This window comes from Penicillium robsamsonii, assembly GCF_028829455.1.
Source record: "Penicillium robsamsonii strain IBT 29466 chromosome Unknown utg000004l_segment0_segment0, whole genome shotgun sequence".
Lineage (NCBI taxonomy): Eukaryota > Fungi > Ascomycota > Eurotiomycetes > Eurotiales > Aspergillaceae > Penicillium > Penicillium robsamsonii.
This window is the reverse complement of record NW_026643222.1, coordinates 1,102,316-1,114,366: the sequence shown is the minus strand read 5'-3', so window position 1 is coordinate 1,114,366 and position 12,051 is coordinate 1,102,316. Positions and strand designations below refer to the sequence as shown.

General features: G+C 48.9%; 5 protein-coding genes across 5 annotated transcripts; 4 read left to right on the top strand and 1 right to left on the bottom strand.

Moving 5' to 3' along the window:
• Positions 1-2: 2 nt before the first annotated feature.
• N7447_007918 (DNA-directed RNA polymerase III subunit RPC25) lies at positions 3-893 on the top strand (the record flags this gene model as incomplete). The annotated part of the gene is made up of 7 exons (XM_057232180.1): positions 3-14; positions 60-158; positions 215-311; positions 366-452; positions 502-565; positions 619-796; positions 849-893. 7 exons carry the CDS (start codon positions 3-5, stop codon positions 891-893), a joined length of 582 nt encoding a protein of 193 aa, XP_057083945.1.
• An 867-nt stretch (positions 894-1,760) lies between these two features.
• Positions 1,761-3,125, top strand: N7447_007917 (cystathionine gamma-lyase CYS3; the record flags this gene model as incomplete). The annotated part of the gene is made up of 5 exons (XM_057232179.1): positions 1,761-1,868; positions 1,924-2,009; positions 2,062-2,506; positions 2,567-2,705; positions 2,770-3,125. The coding sequence occupies 5 exons, from the start codon at positions 1,761-1,763 to the stop codon at positions 3,123-3,125; spliced, it is 1,134 nt and encodes a 377-aa protein (XP_057083944.1).
• Positions 3,126-4,009: 884 nt separating this feature from the next.
• N7447_007916 (protein-histidine N-methyltransferase) lies at positions 4,010-5,378 on the top strand (the record flags this gene model as incomplete). The annotated part of the gene is made up of 3 exons (XM_057232178.1): positions 4,010-4,159; positions 4,365-4,658; positions 4,734-5,378. The coding sequence occupies 3 exons, from the start codon at positions 4,010-4,012 to the stop codon at positions 5,376-5,378; spliced, it is 1,089 nt and encodes a 362-aa protein (XP_057083943.1).
• Positions 5,379-5,581: 203 nt separating this feature from the next.
• On the bottom strand, positions 5,582-6,252 carry N7447_007915 (putative NADH-ubiquinone oxidoreductase 178 kDa subunit; the record flags this gene model as incomplete). The annotated part of the gene is made up of 3 exons (XM_057232177.1): positions 5,582-5,735; positions 5,806-6,050; positions 6,148-6,252. The coding sequence occupies 3 exons, from the start codon at positions 6,250-6,252 to the stop codon at positions 5,582-5,584; spliced, it is 504 nt and encodes a 167-aa protein (XP_057083942.1).
• Positions 6,253-7,556: 1,304 nt separating this feature from the next.
• Positions 7,557-11,687, top strand: N7447_007914 (uncharacterized protein; the record flags this gene model as incomplete). The annotated part of the gene is made up of 2 exons (XM_057232176.1): positions 7,557-10,474; positions 10,739-11,687. The coding sequence occupies 2 exons, from the start codon at positions 7,557-7,559 to the stop codon at positions 11,685-11,687; spliced, it is 3,867 nt and encodes a 1,288-aa protein (XP_057083941.1).
• Between the last annotated feature and the right edge of the window lie 364 nt (positions 11,688-12,051).

Sequence of the window (12,051 nt, the reverse complement as noted above, 5' to 3'; positions counted from 1 at the left end):
CCATGTTTATCTTAGTAAGTGTGACGCCCATATATAAAAACTTTCTCTAACACCTGCAGACCACCATATCGGACTTGATCCAGATTTCGCCCGAGGATTTCTCCAAGTTCAGTGCAGTCGCACTTGAAGACAATATCAATGCAAAATATGCCAACAAGGTGCGGAATTCAAAGCTTCTTCCTGCCAGTTTCTTAATGCTTATTCTGCCCTCTAGGTCATTCAAAAAATTGGCCTTTGCATTAGCTTCTATGACCTACTTGAGTCTTCCGATGGCCTGATTGGTCACGGAACTGGATTGGTTAATGTCAACGGTAGATGATGCCAGCCCTTTATCACTCCCGAGACCTTGACTAAATATTACACAGTTAAATTCCGCATGATTGTTTTCCGACCCTTCAAGGGAGAGATCATGCTAGGAAAGATTGCTAGCGGCACCGAGCATGGAATCAAGAGTATGCTCCAAACACGAAAACGCAGTCGTCAAATATTAACGAATTTCAGTTGGCCTTGAATTCTTCAATGATATCCTTATCCCGCCACAGATGCTTATGGAAAAGTCCCGATTGTGAGCTGATCCTTCCTGGTGGTCAAATCTGAAAACGCTAATGTGTCTTGCAGCGACTATGCCGAGCAGGTATGGATCTGGGAGAGCGAAGACGGGACAGAATTCTTCTTCGATGTAGGAGAAGTTGTTCGATTCCGTGTCGAATCAGAAGAGTGGCATGACCAAATCCCCAATGCACCAGATCTTGCAGATGAAACTCCACAGGAGAGGCGCCCTCCGTATTCCATTCTTGTTGGTTTCCCCCAATCTTGGAAATTTGCAACTCTCACTGACCATCCTATAGGGCTCGATGCAAATGGGTGGAACGGGACCCATCACTTGGTGGTAGGCTGCCAGCACACCATTTGATGTAAAATTAGACTGTCTTCTTGTCGCTTGACCTACCGCGGCCCCTTCTCAGCGCCCATACAATTTCTTTCATAGTCAGATCAGATACCCATACGAATCAATACCAATGAATATCAAATGTTATATACATGGAGAAATTGATTTGCGCATTTCCAGCTGTTTTTACCTATATTTCAACTAAAAACTGGAAGAAGTATAAATACGATTAGATCTAAGGAAACATCCGAGAAGACATGTAAAAAGACATTTCAAAAGACTACCCCAAAGACTTGAGCCCGCATAAGCCAACTATAGATACATACGTAATATGTCCAGCTGACAATATAGACCTACTTAATACGGGACAAAAGAAGTTGATCCAAACTTAATGTTGACAAACGAAATCCCCCGTGTAACTTTTACCCCAAATGTAAAGTAAAGACATGATATCTTTTGAACAAAGGAGTATAGTAGAACCAATTAGGACATCCCGGCAAGTGCCGAACACTCCGACACTCCGACGCATCGGAGTGTCCAACTGATTCTCCGAGAAGAATTGGCCCGGTGGAGCCCCGCCGGCCTCTTGTCCAGTTGTAATCCTGCGATTCATCGCCATCTGCCCCCCCCAGGGTGGCACGCAAGATAATGTGTTCCAGATAAAATAAAAAATTTTTCGGTAGAATTTTCACGAAAACATCCGGAAGCAGACATTGTCCCTCTCGCCATTGATTATCAATCAGATTCGCAATCCGAGTTCCAATTCCACACTGTCCGGATTCATACAAAGAAGGTGATCTCATCTTATCGATAAACATATAAACTACCCCTCGCCTCAATTGTTCTCAATTCTCCATCTTCTCTATACACAATGGGTTCCTCCACAGAAAATGGACACACTGCTGAGCGCGGATTCGGAACACTGGCTGTCCACGCCGGCTCCCCTCATGACCCGGTGACCGGCGCTGTCATTGCTCCTGTAAGCTCATCTAGCCATGGAGAAGATAAGACGATCCTAACAACGCCCTGAATAGATCTCTCTGTCCACCACATATGCTCAGACCAGCGTCGGAAACCCCGTTGGTCTGTACGAGTACACGCGCAGCTCCAACCCCAACCGGTCAGTTGACTAGTCCAAACCGACACATTGACCAGGACTAACATCCCCGCAGCGATAACTTCGAGCAAGCCGTTGCAGCCCTCGAGCACGCCAAGTACGCTCTTGCCTTCTCCTCTGGCTCCGCCGCCACCGCCAACATCCTCCAATCCCTTGCTGCTGGCTCGCACGTCGTTTCCGTCTCCGATGTTTACGGCGGTACTCACCGATACTTCACCAAGGTTGCCTCGGCGCACGGTGTCCAGGTCACCTTCACCCCCTCCATTGAGTTGGATGTCGAGCAATTGATCCGCCCCGAGACCAAGCTCATCTGGATTGAGACCCCCTCCAACCCTACCCTTGGCTTGGTGGATATCCGGGCTATTGCCAACATTGCCCACAAGCACAACATTCAGGTCGTTGTCGATAACACTTTCATGAGCCCCTATGTCCAGAACCCATTGGACCACGGTGCCGATATTGTCGTCCACTCCGTCACCAAGTACATTAATGGCCACTCCGTGAGTTCTTACTTCCAATCAAGACTTTTGCTAGTATCAATCTTGCTAACTAAAATTTAGGATGTCCTGATGGGCGTTGCCGCCTTCAGCTCCGAGGCTCTCAAGGAGCGTCTCAGCTTCCTCCAGAACGCCATTGGTGCCGTGCCCTCCGCCTTCGACTGCTGGCTCGCTCACCGCGGTCTCAAGACCCTGCACCTGCGTGCCCGCGAGGCGTCCAAGAACGCCACTGTCATCGCCAAGGCCCTTGAGGCCTCCCCCCCAAGTCATCTCCGTGAACTACCCCGGCATTGACTCCCACCCCCAACGCGCTATTGCTCTCAAGCAGCACCGCGACGGTATGGGCGGTGGTATGCTCAGCTTCCGCATTAAGGGTGGCCAACAGGCTGCTCACGATTTCTGCAAGCACACTAAGATCTTCACCCTCGCCGAGAGTCTGGGAGGTGTTGAGTCTCTGTGTGAGGTGCCCTCCAGCATGACCCACGCTGGTATCCCCAAGGAGCAGCGTGAGGCCGCTGGTGTCTTTGATGACCTTGTGCGCATGAGCTGCGGTATTGAGGACTCCGTGGATCTGCACGCTGATGTCATGCAGGCTCTCAGCTTGGCTGCTAAGAAGGCTTAAACGCAACTCTTAATTTGTTATGTTTTTGGCTTGCATTTAAACATCATGTAGAATAGACTGGATTAGTTGTTCCTTGGATATGACATTATGAGCTAGACAATCACCAAAATCATTTATTTACAATTATTATAACTCACTTCTACCTCAAGACTTTCAAAATACGTTACGGATAAAGTATGTGCGCTACATTATACACTCTTGCTCGCAACAGAAACTATTCACGTCTCATGCGAATCAACTTCTTGCTGACATAAAGAAATCCAAAAGGCCTAGACGTGATTCCGACTGATCACACACCCAAGGCACATCTCAGGACCTATATGTTACAGCAACTACCAAAATAACGAATGCCTGGGGATTTTCAGCCCTGATGCGATTGTCGACCGGGGAGATGGCCCTACAGTGGGTATTGGTGCTAGAGCAAATACGGGGGAAAATGCACTTTACCATATTTCAGGCCACCGCACGTTCAAATTGATACCTTTTTTCTATAGCAGAATGTCCTTTTTGTGACGATTTATCCTCGCCTTTTCATTTTCTTCTATGCGTTTTACTTGTATTCTAGCTTGGTATCTTTTATCCATCCAGATTATGAGGTATACAAAAATGCAGCCTGAGGCAAATTATAGCTTAGTCATCATTCCACCCACTGCAATTTTTTGTATGGAGTTCAGATCACAGCGTCTGTGAAAAGAAAGCCTTGAAACTGATTTACTGTTAATCAGCTAGTCCTTGCCCTTGAAGCGGACATTTCTGTCAAAAGTACAAGTTTGTCGGCAGCTTGCAATTCCGACAAATTCTCAACATCGGGGCTACTTCAGACAACCCACATACACAGTACTAGGTGTCTTGGAAGAAGAGACAGCCATCTTATTGAAGTGAAAATGGCCTTCAGCTTCGGCTTCTCGGGGGATGATATCGACATTGATGACTTGGAGACCAATAAAGATTTCTCCGATGTTCCCTCTCAGCAAACCGTGGGCAATTCTCTTCCTGAGCTCGTGAAAGCGATTAAACATGATATGAATGAATGGGTAAGTGATCAAGCAACATATTTCATCCTTAATTATGTGTATTATGCTATTGCTTTTGTTATGGATGTTTCGAGCTGGCAGGTATATTCTAAATCCCAATTCGGGCCTTTGAGATACTGCCCTCTATCATCGACAAAAGCATGAATTCATTACTTTGGAATGCATTATACCTTTCAGCAGAGTCAGAATCTAATCAAGATGACAGCTTACAATTCTTCCCTCTCAAATTTTCTACAATAAGCTCGCAATCATCGACACGTCTCTGGCTGTCGCTCGTCGAGAGATCTTTGACATTCGCACCCAGCTCATGGCCGAAGACAGTGCAGGCCACGATAATGAAGAGCTTATTGCCGGTATTGAAAAAGGCGACATCACGCCCAATTTCTATGAAGGCGGCTTCAAAACCTGGGAATGTGCTCTGGATCTAGCTAAGCTCTCCGTCAATGAGGACATTCTCAACGAATCCTCTGATAGCCCAGCAGACATCCATATAATTGAGGTTCGTAATCATCCATCTCGTGGAAACTTTTCCCGAACAGTTAACTGGAGTAAGAAGGCTGACACGAATAAACAGCTTGGCGCAGGCACAGCAGTCCCATCATTGACGCTGTTCGCCCGTCTTCTCAGCCAAGCCGAGCTCGGCCAGAGCCAAAGAAAGACCCTCTTTACTTTTGCAGACTACAACTCGGACGTGCTCCGTCTTGTCACGCTCCCGAATCTCCTTCTGACATGGCACAATACCCGCTCCCAAACGGCTGTTTCAGCCGCGCCAACTGCGCGAGACCAGGATGAAGAGCTGGATATCACGCCTGAGCTGGTTGAAGAATTCAAGAACGATCTTGCTCAGCGTGGGATCTCGATTGATTTCGTTTCCGGCGCTTGGTCGCCCGAGTTTGTAGATCTGGTCTTCTCGTCCGGTGATAGTGCTCGCAAGACTCTGGTTCTTGCTAGTGAGACTATTTACTCGCCCGCATCACTGGCCGCATTTTCGGAGACGCTTTTGGCGCTACTACGCCGCTCAAACACTGTCTCGGTGAGAAGTCGGGCTCTTGTCGCGGCGAAGAAGGTCTATTTCGGAGTTGGCGGAGGCGTTGACGAGTTCCTTGCTGTGCTGGGTAATGTCTCTGCTAATGAACTGAACGTGCAGCAGAAACTGGATGTTCAATCCGAGGGCGTGGGCAGAGTAGTTTTGGAGGTTGTGCCATCAAACGGGCCCTAGAGTCAATTCGATAATAAAATGAACATCCAATGTCAGCATTCAACGAATATTCAGCACGAATGTAGGGTTAGGTTCAAAAACAAAAGAAAATCCAATTATCAGGTGCTGGATTGAACGTCAAGTCCCAACGTATATGTACATGATTTTTCCTCCACACATGTCTATTTCAGACAGCCGTCCAAAGAAAAAAAAGATAACCCCATTTAGTCGTAGATCGACTCAACCTTGCCGTCCTTCATCCGCGCAACCCGAGACTCCTCCATCTGCTGGTTCTTGCGCTGGTAGTGAGCCACGACATGGCTCAGGTCGGCCTGGGAACCGGGCGAAACGTTGTAGGGAGAGCCGGCGTTCATCATACTAGATAAAAGAGAAAAAAGCACAATCAGCACAAAACCCACATCATTTCCGGGGCAACATCATCACATACTCGGGCTGTCGGTGGGCAAAAGCCTCGGATGGGCCCTGACTGCCGAGCAAGTGGCGGTCATGAGCAACCTTCTCCATCATAGCGGTGTGGATGGCATTGCGCTGCTCGAAGGCCTCCTGGGAAGGTGTCCACTTGGTAATGAGGTCGGAGATCCAAGACGGGGAGCCGGATTCATCGATGGACTTGCTGACGTGGTAAAGGAGGAAGGCGGATGCGATGGAGCCGGAAGTGACGTAGAAGCTGCGCTGTTATGTGGACATGGAATGGTTAGCTAGGTGGTCGTGGGCCATTTGAGGCATTTCTTGCTCCGTTTCTAGGCTGGTCGCGGGCGGGGGAGCTTACGCCGAAGCCTTCGTTCACGGGCGCATGTGCGGCGTGGGAGCCCCAGCGGCGCTGGGAGCGCAGCAGTTGCCGCGTCGAAGGAGCAGATCGTCTGGCAGCGAACATTGTGTGGAGGGAAGCAATTGGTGGTGATCGATGACCCTTTGGGGAGCGATGATAGGGCGAGGTGGAAAGTGAAAGTCGATGGCACGTGATGTTCATATTGGGCTTAGGGCCATTCTCTATGATCGAGTGACGAACAACATCATTTTCCATTATTAGCATGTATGAGTTTATTGTTTAGTTAGTTAATAGTTTAATAGTTGATTAGTTTAATTATAGGTAATCTTATATATCCATTATTGAATTAGAATTAGAATTGATCTGTTATTTTGCTTCTCTCATATCTCTTGGTTAACCCATTGCATATTTAGTATCACATTGCCCTATAATTAATAGTGGCAATAGTACGGACTCCCTACTCCGATGTAGTACTACACTGCACAATGTACAGATAAAAATAAAAATCCAAAATTAAACTGCAGCCCGATCTACTTGGCATATGGTGTAGACAATCATATTATGTCCAGCTGCTCGAAACTTCAACTAGTAATATGTGTTGTCCAATGTTGTCCAATGTTGTCCGATGACAGCCTCACTATTTGCTTTTCAAAGGCTACACTAATTGGGCGAAATACATTTTGATATATCGCCTCGTTTTAATCCACATATAGTGTCTGGCTCTCAATTGAACATGTCAGCTTGTCGGTGTCGAGTCCCCCCACTAAGCCTTGCCCTTTGGAATTGCCCAAACCCACAGTTTGATGCCCAACTGTCATGGCGTCTCCCAACTGGACTCGCTTCAGTCCAGAATGCAATATGGGTGGATTCAATACTTCTTTGTGCTCTCAAAATTCCGTAATTCTCGGTACTCGCGTCTAATTCACGGCCCTCTCGCACATTGGGGGGTGGATGGGTATCAACACGCTAAGGGTCGGTCCGCTATTGTGCCCAGACAACGTTAGGATGCTAATTTTTCGAGATATTTTGTTTCTTTCGGGTTCATCTTTTTCTTTCCTTTTTTTATTTCTTAGAAATTGACAATTGGTCTTACCACCCCCGAAATATTTACATTGATTTCGTGGATCTTCATTCGCGCCCACTTCTGTCCAAGAGGTTTCAGGTTCTCTGCCCGATCAACCGAAGCCACTTGGCTGACGCTTCTAAATATTCCAAAGTCTTAGTACATCCCCATAGTCAACTTTTGGGCTATATCTTGAGGCATCGCCACAGGGCTGGTTGCAAATGTACAGTGCAGTCGTCTCATATGATCCGAACTATTACTCATATGCTCCATTTAGTACATTGATCCTATTGGTAACACGTCTCTCACGAGGCAAGAAGTCTTGGGCACGCATCAATCTACCGCTATGGCCGCGGGTAAGAAGGCTAAGGCCAAAGACAAGGGCAAGGCTGCCACCAAGAAGGTTAAGAAGGGGAAGAGCCCAGAAGTCACAGAGACTCAGACAACTACGACTACTCCTGCTCCTGGCAGCCCTGAACTTACGGCGCAGGAACCAGAACAAATAAAAGAGCCTGCTGTTGACACGGAAGTAAAGACACCACTCCCCGTATCAGCATACGAGGTATTTGACGACGAGATACCTCAAGATAGTTCCAAGCCTGTCGCAGATCAACCATCACCTGTGATCAACAATCCTGTATCAGCATACGAGATATTTGACGCCGAGATACCTCAAGACAGCTCCAAGCCGGTCGCAGATCAAGCATCACCTGTACTTGACAATCCTGTATCAGCATACGAGGTATTTGACGACGAGACACCTCAAGACAGCTCCAAGGAGGTCGCAGATCAAGCATCACCTGTACTTGACAATCCTGTATCAGCATACGAGGTACTTGACCAAGACACTACATCTGCACTTCAAAGCATCCCCGACCCTGTCGCGGATCCAAAATCACCCGTACACGAAAACCCCGTACTAGCATACGAGGCGTTCGACGGCGAACCTTCACCCAAAGACATCACCGACCCGATCGTGGATCAACCACCAGCTGTAGTCGACAAGCCTTTTGACGAAGCACCACAGTTGGGAGCACCACACTTCGACGAACCTCAGTTGGACACACCGCACTTAGACGAGTCAAGCTTGACCCAGCCTCCCATCGAGAACATCGAAACCCAAGAGCCACCCGCGGAAGAATCAAACGTGGCTCAGCCTCCCATCGAGGACCCAGAACTAAAGCAGCCCTTGGAAGACCATACCAAGCAAGACGAACCTAACCAGGTCGAGCGCTCTGAAGAGACGACTGTAGTCTCATCACCACCAGTCGACCCGTTTTCCCCTGTGGCCGCCTGTGTGCCCTTGCCTTCGCCATCCTTGACTGAGGCACGGTATATGTCAAGTCCTTCCCAGGTTAACCAACATTATTATCCTGGACCATATTCACCTTACGCTTCACCCGTCCCCTATTCTGCGCAATTGCCAAACGCATCACCAAACGCCTACGCTTCTCAAACAGGCTACGCTTCACCAAACGCCTACGCTTCGCCAGTGCCGTACGCTGCCTCCCCGGTGCCGTACACCTCGCCCAACGCGTATTCTTCACCAGCACCTTACGCCTCACCTGCGTTGTACGCCCCAGTACCGTACTCTGGTTTCCCAGTGCCTTACACCTCATCCACACCTTACGCTGGCTCTCCAGTGCCTTACAGCTTACCCGGACCCTACGCTGGTTCCCCGGCGCCTTACGCCCCATCAGTAGCATACACTTCCTCGCCGGTACCCAAAGTCAGCAGCCCACTTGCACGTTCCCACTACCCTCAAATGTCTCCAACTATATCACCCACTGCAACTCCCCCTCCTCAGAATCCACCAGCTGCACCGATGGCTCCTTCCGAAGCGCCACCTTCCGTGGCCCCAAGTGGACCGCATTCTCTCCAATCTCCTGTCATGAGCTCTGCTGGAATGATACCTCCTTATGGATATTATTCTCCCCATCACCAATCGGAGGCCCATTATATGAGCCGGGGCTACAGCATCCCAGATCCATCGTATCAGGCATCATTTCAGGCCCTTCAAAACCTGTCCATGGCCAACGGCCATTCCCACGAGAATGGGTCTCCCCCAGAAAACGACAGTGAGCACATTGAGCTTCTACAGCGCATCCAGTCGGCCATTCCAGACATCAACCGTCTCCTTCATGGTTTCCGCAATACACACAGCAAGCTCTCGAGCCGGGAGGCTGAGATGAAGCACATTGGAAGCCAGCACGAGCAAGCTCTGATTCACAAGGAGTACTACATTGAAGCTTTGCAGTCCCAAATGAAGAAGACTGCCAATGAAAGTGCCGAAGAAGGCGCCAGATTGAAGCATACCATCAGTGAGCTTCGTCTCGAACTCGGAGATCTGCAAGAGAAGCAGAAGGACCTTGAAGATGGCTTGGCTGTCCACCAGAAGTCCAACGAGGAGCTTACTGAAGCCAAGGTCGTACTCGAGGGACAAATCAACAAGCTCAATGAAAACATCAGTGAGTCAACGGCGGCCCACGAGAAAGAGTTGGCGACCAAGAAGGAGGAGCAGGAGAAGGCGCTTGCGGCACAGAAAGAAGAGCTCACCGAGCTGTTCGAGGAGATTAAGGCCGAGGATGAGAAAACAGCAGCCGAGAATCTCGAGACTCGTGAGCGCGAACTTCGCGCTGCCCACGAAGCTAGTCAAGGTGAATGGGAGAAAGAGAAGGCCCTATTGCAGGAATCCTTTGAAACCCAGCGCACCGAGCTGGAGACTACCAAGGCAGAAGTGACATCCCAGATCGCTGCTTTGGAATCCAAGGAGACCGAGCTACAAGCCCGACTCGCTGAACTCACATCGACACGTGAGGAACTGGCAGCAAAGTTGGCAGAGCTTGAAGAAACCCACCAGAAGAACGCCAAAGAAACGGAAGAACTCCGCCAAGGCCATGCTGGTGAATTGGACTCCCTACGGCAATCCCACGGCGAACAACTCGCTGCTGCTGCCAAAGAATTGAACGACAAAATCGCGGCTCTGGAAGCTCACTTCAACGAGAAAGAGCAGCTTTGGACCACGGAGCGCGCTGCATTGGAGCAGCAACTATCCGAGAAGAACAGCGAACTTTCCAGTGCTGAGCGAGAGAAGGAAAGATTGGAAGGAGACGGAATTGTCAAGGAGCAGCACCTTCAGCGTGCCGTGGATGGGATGCGAATGACGATCGATAACCTGGGTGGTGATTGCGACAGGCTGAGAAAGACACTGTCCAGCCTAGGCGAGGCCACTGACCTCAGAAACACCAAGGGCGATCAATTCTTGTAAGTGAGCCCTTACAGTCCTCTGGATTTGAATTTCTTTTGGTTCTCTTCTTCTTCTTCTTCTTCTTCTTCTTCTTCTTCTTCTTCTTCTTCTTCTTCTTCTTCTTCTTTTGCTTTTCGTCTCTTGAAGACAAGTCATTCATTCTCTATATTTCCTTTGTTGAACTGCATCAGCGCACAGCGGTCATACATTATCTTATAGACTCATGTTGATATGTTGATAACGATAAATGGACACGATCTAATAAATACTTTTATCTTTAGCCTGGACTGCTTCACAGAGCTCTCGCAACTCATCCACAATCTATCAAAAGAGCATTTCGGATATCTCCCCATCGATCCCCCAAAAGACATCCTTTCCAAGATTCCATCCGAACTTCCACCATTCCTTGACAACACCCCAGCCTCCCGCGAACTCCGATGTGCTTACATCCAGCACATTATCTCAAAAACCCTCACCTTCCGAGTCTTCCAACCCTTCCTCTTCACCCTAGGCCGGCGCTACGATAAAGCCGACACCTTCTTCCAGATGCTATCCATGGACATCCGACGCAAGTCCGTCCGCCGCGAGGCATTCTGGCGCCAACAGACCCTGAAAGCAGCCTACACAACCTCAGACGCAAAACAATCAATCAACGTAGCTGCAGCCGTCATTGTCGACGAAATCATCGACCACATCAAGCATTTCGCCGATCCCAAGCACCTCGACTCCCTGCTAATCGGGGTGCGAAAGATCGTCAAGCTCGCCGCTGAGACATGGAGACACGCGCGCGTTGAGCGCGAGCTCGTCCTCGCCAACTTCCCCGCCCCGGACGCAGAGAGTGTCTCGAACGAGGGCTGGCTGGAGTACGCTGCCAACACGGATCAAAAGCCCACCACGACAAACGAGCCCACCCGCCATGTCGTGCTGCGCACCTTCCCGCGTATTACGCGCGAGGCGGCTCATGAGGACTTTGCCAGTGATGAAGAGAAAGCTACCGGGTGCACTTACTCGCAGGGTATTGTGTTGTACTCTGATTCGCCGGTCATTATGGGCCGTCTTCAGGAGTTTGCGAAGAAGTCTTCTGATGCTCTGGTCACTGAGTCGCCTCCTAAGACGCCTGTGGCTGTCAAGGCTATTGACAGGTTGGCACAGATCGAGGCTTCCTCTCCGAAGGTTATGACTGTTCGATCAGCTCCTACGAGCCCGAAGGGCCAGTTTAGGAGTCTGTGATTTCGCTTGTTTCGGTGACTTGATATATGTTTCTATAGCGAGTGAGCCATCTTTCTTTTGTTTTTTTTCTTTTGTCATTCCTTTTGTCATTTCATCGTTTGTTTTGCCGCACATATGTTTTGAGATTTTATTGGGAACGTTTCAGCGGACTTGGATTCGATTGTTATGTTGTTTTCATGTTTGAGTATCTATAGCTTTGTTTGAAGATTGTATGTAAACAGCCACAATGTTAGTGAGTTTGAGAATAAAGCCACTGCATCACTCTGCTATATATTCCACATCGTATATCGTGTCTAACCAGTTCATGATATATAACTTCAAATACACCATGGCTGAACTGATAAATCTCGTATTGTTTGATCTG